The 8,708-nt window shown below is 43.6% G+C and overlaps 1 protein-coding gene across 2 annotated transcripts in view; it reads left to right on the top strand.

Moving 5' to 3' along the window:
* The first annotated feature begins 241 nt into the window (after nt 1-241).
* TBC1D9B (TBC1 domain family member 9B) overlaps nt 242-8,708 on the top strand; it is a 33,303-nt gene continuing 24,836 nt past the window's right edge. For both annotated transcript variants that reach the window (XM_079966470.1, XM_079966469.1), the window contains exons 1-4: nt 242-444; nt 5,500-5,610; nt 6,775-6,893; nt 8,302-8,530. In XM_079966470.1, coding sequence (XP_079822596.1) covers nt 327-444; nt 5,500-5,610; nt 6,775-6,893; nt 8,302-8,530 — 577 coding nt within the window. In that variant the 5' untranslated portion in view covers nt 242-326. The remainder of the gene's footprint in view (nt 445-5,499; nt 5,611-6,774; nt 6,894-8,301; nt 8,531-8,708) is intronic.

The following is an 8,708-nucleotide window of genomic DNA, read 5'->3' as shown; positions in this document are numbered from 1 at the left end:
CCCACTTCCCCAATGTGTGCGTAGGACCGTGTAGCCACAGGGCGACGACCGTCGTGGTTTTAGGCGGCTTGGGAAGAGCCTGGACTCGGCTCAGCTTCGCAGTGCGGGGGACGACGACGACGACAAAAATGGCCGTTTTCCCTGCGCCGCGGTGCGCCAGCCACGCCGCTAGAGGGCGCAGTAGGCAGGCAACAGCTCCTCCGGGCTCGGTCCGCGACGTGCGTAGCCCCCGTGACCCACCTGTGACTGTCGGGCCGGTCCCGGTTCGGAGACGGCGGAGTGTGCCCGGGTGGCGGCAGTGGCGCCGCAGCGGCGACGGCCCCGCTATGTGGCTGGGCCCGGAGGAGGTGCTGCTGGCCAACGCGCTGTGGGTGACGGAGCGGGCCAACCCCTTCTTCCTCCTGCAGCGGCGGCGGGGCCACGGCAAGGGGGGCGGCCTGACGGGTGAGTGGAGCCGCCGGAGGAGTTGGAAGAGGGGAGTCCGTCGGCCGCCGCCGCCGCCCGGGGCCTCGCGGGCAGCAGAGGCGCTGCTGGGAAGGCCTCTCGGGGAGAGAATGGGCCCAGTCAGGGCAGCGCCCGAAAGCGCATTCGCAGCCGCAAGCTGCCCCTCGTCCCTCGCTTTAAAACGCACAGGGAGTCCGGCCTTTTCGCCCAGGGCCGCTGCGGCTTGCGGGTGTCAGGTCCAGTGGCCCCCCCCCATCCAGCCAAGTAGTTGGCTAGTGGCATCGCCCGTTGCCTGTGGGTGTCTCTACCTCCCCACCCTTTCCCTAGGTAGACCAGAGAGGATGCTTCTGGGTGCTGAACGGGTTAGGTCCTGCCCTGGGTGATGGTGCCTGTGCGCAAAAGCCTCGACACTGGTTTCCCCTTTCTCCTAAGGCTTTCAAATCAGCAGGCTCTTCTTGACTTGTGATCCCGCCCCGCCCCAACCACCAACACAGAGGTGAAATTTGGGGGATGCGTGCCCCGTAAACATGTATATTTGAATGTGCCCCTCCCGTGTGTGGCAATGAAATACAGAGGAGGGGCTCTGTGGAGTTTCGCAACGTCTGACGTGGGAGGAAATAAACAAACGAAAAACATTGTTGAAAGGCTTTTTTGATTAATACATCACTTGTATATTTTCATTTGGTAAATAATATGTCGGTATTGAAACATTTTACTTTAGAGCTTCGTAGGATATGTGCACAGTTTTAAAGGATTTCAGTTTAAACAAGGCAGCTAATTATTTTGCTTTCTAGAGGCTGATGCTCTAATCCACATTATTTCAGCAACTTAGTATTACACTTGTAACATTTGTGGTAGTTTTAAACAAAAGCTAATTTCAAGTAAAATTCCTGTATGCCAGTAGCATACCCACTCATTCGCTTGGCTCCCAGAGACAAGCTGAATTTATTCACACTATATGCAGTACATCTGCACTGCAGATTCTTGAAGGCCCAATGCAAAGCAGCTCTGTGAATTGCTGCATATCTGTTTAGCATATATTAGTATTATAGATAAATTTGGTTCCAAGACAGTAAGTGTTGCCTGTGTAAACACAGGAATGGTATTGCTGTGGTGTTGTTTTCGGTCACAGTCTTCCTGCAAAAGTATACTTTCTTGTGTTATCATTTCATTTTTCTCAACAAAAGTTAATCTCCATAGGACAGTGCAGACAATAGATTGGGTCCAGACTAAGACTGCAGTCCTATATCCAGTAAGCCCCATTGAACTCAGTGTGACTTACTTCTGAGTAATACATAGGTTTGCACTGTGTTGGTTGTTGAATCAATGTCATGACTAATTTACCCACAGATTTCAGTGGTACCTAAGTTGAGCTAACTTAGATCCGTAGCCTTGGTCATTTTCATGCCTAATTGTGAATTTTGCTTGTTGAATATGATTGGATCTGGTAATTTGTTTGATATGGGCAGAAGAAGCTAGTGATCTTACACACATGATATGTATGTGGTAGCGGTAGCTGTATCTTTGCAGCTGCAAATCTTGCGAAAGTCTGCAAAATGCTTATATATAGTGGAATTTCAGGTATTTCAGCTGCTATCTCCCTAGCGTGAAGCTGGGTTCCTTTACAGTACTTTGCATAAGAAGGGATATTTCATCAGGTTCTTTCCCTCATGTCATAAGTGCTTCAAGCATTGCAAATTCCCACATATATGCATACAGGCCGCATACAGGCCTCTTAATATAGAAAGAGAGATTAAGCCAAAAACATTCAGTTGGTAATGTGGCAATAAAATGCTAACATTTCTTTTATCAGGAGAAAATGTTCATATACATGTGTGTGTTGTTTTCTCAAACAGTGTTTTAAAAGATCCCAGTTTATCTTACCACACAGACTGTCTATCTATCCATTTAGAAAAGTAGTGCATGTATAATGATTATTTGTTATAAAAAGATTTATTAAAATAAAGTTGCCATTCAGGAAATACAGTTTGCCTAGCACTCAAAAGAGTTTTGCTCCTGAGAACATGTGATTTCCCTCCCTCCCCTGGTTTCATTTCACTAGTTAGTTACAGAAGTGTCCATAACACATTTTAAACAGTCTGTGACATCACTGCTAATGTGCTGTGAACTGCCCTGAGATCTACGGGCATAAGGTAAAGGTAAAGGTACCCCTGACCATTAGGTCCAGTTGCGGATGACTCTGGGGTTGTGCGTTCATCTCGCTCTATAGGCCAAGGGAGCCTGTGTTTGTCCGCAGACAGCTTCCAGGTCATGCGGCCAGCATGACTAAGCCGCTTCTGGCGAACCAGAGCAGCATACGGAAACGCCATTTACCTTTCCACTGGAGCAGTACCTATTTATCTACTTGCACTGCATGCTTTCGAACTGCTAGGTGGGCAAGAGCTGGGACCAAACACCGGGAGCTCACCCCGTCATGGGGATTCAAACTGCTGACCTTCCGATTGGCAAGCCCTAGGCTCTGTGATTTAGACCACAGCTCCACCCGCGTCCCTGATAATGTGCTGTGAACCGCCCTGAGATCTACGGCCATAGGGAGGTATAATAATAATAGTAATAATAATAATAATAATAATAATAATAATAATAATAGGTAATGAACAACAAAAGTCTTCCCTCCCCAGTGTCCACGTCATTTTGTTAAAATTTTAATATATTCTGGAAAGAAAGAAAGAAAGAAAGCAAGCAAGCAAGCTTGTGGAATGCCTTGAATCTCTTAACCATAGTTAAGAAATTGGAGAGTATTCCGTATGCAGTCAGCATCTACAGTGTAAAGGGACTTTGATAACATTTTCTTTTTCTTTGTAAAATTTCAAACACATTAAAAACAACAACACCCTGCTCTTCAGGAGCTTGTGCTTGGAGCTTGCGGCAGGGACTGCCCTACTTAGGAAGTCCTAAGGGGAGTTTATCACAGCCAGGCTTGTATTTGTTGCCAAACTTAAATCACTGGTTTATGCATTGGCATTCTTTGTTTATTTTACAAGCAAATGAAACTTGCACTCTGTAAGTTTATGTACATAATCTTGGCTGTTACTGAAAGTTGCCCCTCCCCAAGCTGGACAACACAACAGAACTCCTGTAGCCCACCATTCTGCCACAGGTATACCTTGGCTTGCTCTGTGCTGGAATGCACAGAGAATGGCCTCTATTATGAAGTAAACATCATGTCCAGAGTTTGGACATGCTATCTAGGAAGAATTGTATCTTGGGCTACACATGCACCAGATTTCAGCTTTGTGGGTGGTCCAGCAATACTGTGAACATTTTGAAATACACGTATAAGGTTGTCATGTTCCAGTAAAAACATAAAAGTCTATTGTTGCATCTGTATGTGATTTCTTGTGGCATAAGCTTTTGTGTACTTAACCAGATGCATGGTATCATTTGGGTAGGTGTGTGAGAGAGACTGAAAGAGAAAATTGGAACAGAAATGGCCTTGAAATGCAAACTACTCAAATTTTTTAGATAGTTTGTGTCAAGTTTAAACTTTTGGGGTGGCCTGAGCATCTTTATAAATTAATAAATTTATAATTTACCATATTGAAAATAACTTATAATGATCCTCAACAAATCTTAATTGTATAAAAAAATCATAGATTAAATGTACAGATCTTGTATACTTTGTAAAAACTTAGTTTTATCATCTTGGAAAAACAAGCAGTTATTTGTTGTCTTGCCCCTCCCCACAACTAAATGACACAAATAGGAATACCCTGCATCATTTATGGAAGATAACTCAGGATATGAAATTAGTAAATCCCTAAAGGAAGAGAGTTCTAGTTCTAAAGGGATGCATCACTGAGAGTGCCTCCCTACATGCACGTCTCTGTTGTTTGGACGTGGTATATACAAAGTATATTTAAGAGGACATTCTCAGCTGCTCTTGGAGACTACAACTTCTTTTCAGGTACACAGTGCCAATTGGAAAGCTAATGCATTAGCTTAACTTCCTTCAATATTTCATTGGCAATGATATACTGTCAGTATAATTCTGCACCCAGTCACCATCACATAATTCTTTCTAGTCTTTCTCCACTCAGAAAATGTGCAACAGGCCTAACACTGTGTAAAATAGTAAATAACATTACCACTTACAGCATTCTGAAGGCATTTGCGAAGAAGCTTCAAGTACGCTATTCTAACACTGCATTAAACCCAGTTTTCATGCTGTATAAATTTCAGTTCTCCTTCAGCTGTTGTGCCTCAGTGTTCCTTTCCCTGTTAAGAATGCATTGTTTTAGTGACTCTGCTTTTCAAATGTTTGTGAAACCTCAGTCTCTCCTTAATGTGCAAAGTGTGGTTTGTGCTTGCCGTTCAGATCAGGATTGGAAACTATGGATTGAGCTTTGTTATTCCCAATTTTGGTTTGAAGGGAAAGCACAAACCATAGTTTGGACAACTAGGAAACTATGATTTGTCACAACCCCAAAAAGAAAGTGGAATTTCCCCATGCACAAGGGGCATGGTTTAGCATTGTGTCTGAACCAAGCATTTCAGACAGTTGCTTTATCTGTGTGTGTTTTTTAAAAAAGTGGGGTGACTTAAACAACCTAAGATGACCATGGGGATGATGGAACAACTCCCCTAAGAGGAAAGGTTACAACATTTGGGACTTGGGTTCAGAGAAAAGGCAGCATGATAGGGGTGTATAAAATTATGCCTGGTGTGGAGAAGGTGAACACAGAGTTTTTTATTTCTCCCTCATAATACTGGAATTCAGAGACATCCAGTGAAACTGTTAGAGGCAGTATGCCCTGAATACCAGCTGCCGTTCATGGCAGGTGGGATCACTGCTGTAGTGCTTAGGTCCTGTTTGCGGGCTTCCCTTGGGCATCTGCTTAGGCACTCTTAAGAAGAATGTTGGACTAGATGGGCCTTTTGTCTGATTCAGTAGACCCTTCTTGGGATCTCACATCCTTTATAAACTTTTGTATCAATAAACACTTTATTTTAAATCATCCCACCATTTATTTAACTCTCTCATTTGCTCAGATAATATTCATTATGTTTCTCTCTGCATCTTGGTCTTCTTAGGGCTGCTTGTGGGAACCTTGGATGTGGTTTTGGACTCAAGCGCTAGGGTTGCTCCTTACAGAATTTTACATCAGACACAGGATTCTCAAATCTATTGGGCAGTGGCATGTGGTGAGTAAATACCATTCTATAACAAATAAATTCTGCCAGTGTATGATTGCTGTCCCCCACAGCCAGCTACAATATCCTCAGAAGGGTTTTTGAGCAGTTCAAGTGTTCTTCAGAGGCACATTCTGAAAATTTTAGAAAAATCTGGGTGTACATGTGGCCCATGGTTGCACATCTGGATTATGGCCATTTTACTCAAAGTTTTAATCCAATATTCTATAATTGTATCAGGTGGAGTAGAAAAAACCCCTGATTGTCCAAGATCTGTTCAAAACCAATTGGCTGATAGCAAGCAAATTTGTGTGAAGTAGAGGGTGGGCTGGCGGGGAGCTAGCAGAGGTATATTAAGTAAATACTGGCTATCTAATTTAACCAGTAGTAGAAAGTATTTAATATAAGGAATAGAAGGTTAAAGTTTGCTTTTAAGTGGCGAAGTTACAGTTAAACCATAAAAGAACAACACCTCCCACCCCACCCCAAAAATACAGATAGAGAAACAGCAGGAAGCATGATTACCATAATCCTTCAAAAAACCTGGGAGAAGAGTACATCTGATCCTGGTGCTAAAAGGATATTGATGCTGGTGCCAGGCAGGCTTTACAGAAGAGAGTATTCAATAAATTGGAGGGAGGGTAATTGCAATGCTCACTGAACCTTTCTCATAGAGAGCACCTGGAGAAAAGCCTCGGATGCAGTATGCATGTTCCAATCAGGAGATGTGTTCCGTTAGATATTGGAGTCTTGACCTGTATATGGCTTTGTATGTTAAAACCAGCACTTTGAATTGAGCTTCAGAAAATATACATAGCCACTGTCATTTTGCCAGAACTGGTGATGTGGTGAGATAGCTACATGTCCACCAGCAGCCTCGCTGCTGCATTATGCACCAGCTGCAGTTTCCTAACAATCGTCAGAGGCACCCCCACATACACCACATTGCAGTAATCTAATCTAGAGGTTTCTAGATTACAGATTACTGACACTGGATTATCCCTTTCCATGGAAGGAACATAGCTAGACTGCCAAGCCAAAAGCTGGTAGAAGGCACTCCATGCTACTGGAGCCACTTCTGCCCCCAGTGATAGTAGTGGATCCAAGAGAACCCCAAAACTATTGACCTGCTCCTTATAGTAGCTGTTATCTGATTGTTTCTGAATTTCTCCTTAGGTTCATCGCGTAAGGAAATAACAAAACACTGGGAATGGCTAGAAAATAACCTGCTTCAGACACTTTCTATCTTTGACAATGAAGAAGATATCACTACCTTTGTCAAGGGCAAGATACATGTAAGTGGCACCTATTTGTCATGGAACTTTTCCAGTTTTTTAGCAACAGAATGGCAATCCATAAGAACTGCAGGCTGTGAATTGTTACATAAAGTTGGATGTAGGATAAATATTTGCCATATGCTATGAGGAAGGGACGAAAGAGCTAAAGAGCCGCCCATCTAGAGTGTTTTCATTTCACCTGGAACAATAAAATAGGCTGGCTAGTTTAACATTCTACCATATAGTTAAAGATCAACACTATGATTGTGCTTGAGCCAAGGTTCAGTTTGAACAGACTTCCATATATTTTCATCTGTCCTTGCTTCGGCAAGGATATATACGCTGTTGCTACTTTCCATCTGGAAGTATTTTTTCTGCCTTCCATTGCAGTTGTACGCCTTCACTGCCTGCATGATTTCTTTACAGTAGGTTTGGCACTTGAGGCTTAAACCAGTGCTCTCATTAGACATGGTGAGCCCTTTCTCACCATTGCGGCCCCAGAGGGTGCTACTTTAAAAGTGTTAAACTTTACTGCACTGAAATTCTTGAGAAGCTTTTGCACAATGACGGCACAGGCACTCGCTAGGTCACACATGGGGAGCCTTTGGCAGCAATGGGGCTCAACGTGCTGGTGGAAGAGGCAGTGTCTCAAAGAGCACCATGCTTTCAGCCAGCCCTGATTTAAAACTTTGCATGCAGTCAGCGTAAAACAAATAAACATAAACAACTTATGAAGGAAGTTCACACAACATTGGAGGCCTTGTCACAAATGTTACTGGCAGTATTCAGTATGCACATGTGCATTGGCACAAGCACTCAACAAGCGTAGTTGTGGATGAGCTATCACATATTTCAGAGTACAGTGCAGATATATATATATACAGTGGTACCTCGCAAGACGAATGCCTCGCAAGACGAAAAACGCGCAAGACCAAAGAGTTTTCCGTTTTTTGAGTCGTTCCGCAAGACGAATTTCCCTATGGGCTTGCTTCGCAAGACGAAACGTCTTGCGAGTTCTTGCGAGTTTGTTTCCTTTTTCTTAAAGCTGCTAAGCCGTTAATAGCCGCTAAGCCACTAAGCCGTTAATAGCCGCTAAGCCGCTAATAGCCGCTAAGCCGCTAATAGCCGTGCTTCGCAAGACGAAAAAACCGCAAGACGAAGAGACTCGCGGAACGGATTAATTTCGTCTTGCGAGGCACCACTGTATTTTCATTCTTTCGATCAGGCGCGAGGAACCCCTGGCCCTACAAATGCCGCCCAACGACAGACATTGAACTTTGAGTGTTTGGAAATTGTATTATATCCACCCAGAAGCATAACCTCAAGTGGTACACTTGTCAGCTATGCATAGCAAATAAATAATGCAACAAAGAATTTTAGAGGCCATTATATTTTCATCTGCTACTTTTGCTACTCATTCCTGCAGGGCATTATTGCTGAAGAAAATAAGAATCAACAGCCTCAGGGGGAAGAAGATCCTGGTAAATTTAAAGAAGCTGAAATGAAGATGCGTAAACAGTTCGGAATGCCTGAAGTAGAGAAACTAGTGAATTACTATTCCTGCAGCTATTGGAAAGGACGTGTCCCTAGGCAAGGCTGGCTGTATCTGACTGTTAATCACCTTTGTTTCTATTCTTTCCTTTTAGGCAAAGAAGGTAAGTGGTCAGCTGCTTAATGTTTTTTTTTGTCCAGCACTTCTAACTGCACTTTTTAAAGGTGGTTTCATATCTGGTTGTACATCCATATTGTCTTAATAGTGAGGCCCAGTTGGGGCAGTGGAAGAAATTGGTACTCCAGAAGGGAGGGGAGGTTGCACTCCTGTTGTTGTTGTTG

This window comes from Podarcis cretensis, assembly GCF_951804945.1.
Source record: "Podarcis cretensis genome assembly, chromosome: 2".
Classification (NCBI taxonomy): domain Eukaryota; kingdom Metazoa; phylum Chordata; class Lepidosauria; order Squamata; family Lacertidae; genus Podarcis; species Podarcis cretensis.
Note: the sequence above shows the minus strand (reverse complement) of the source record. Positions and strands in the feature narration are given on the sequence as shown.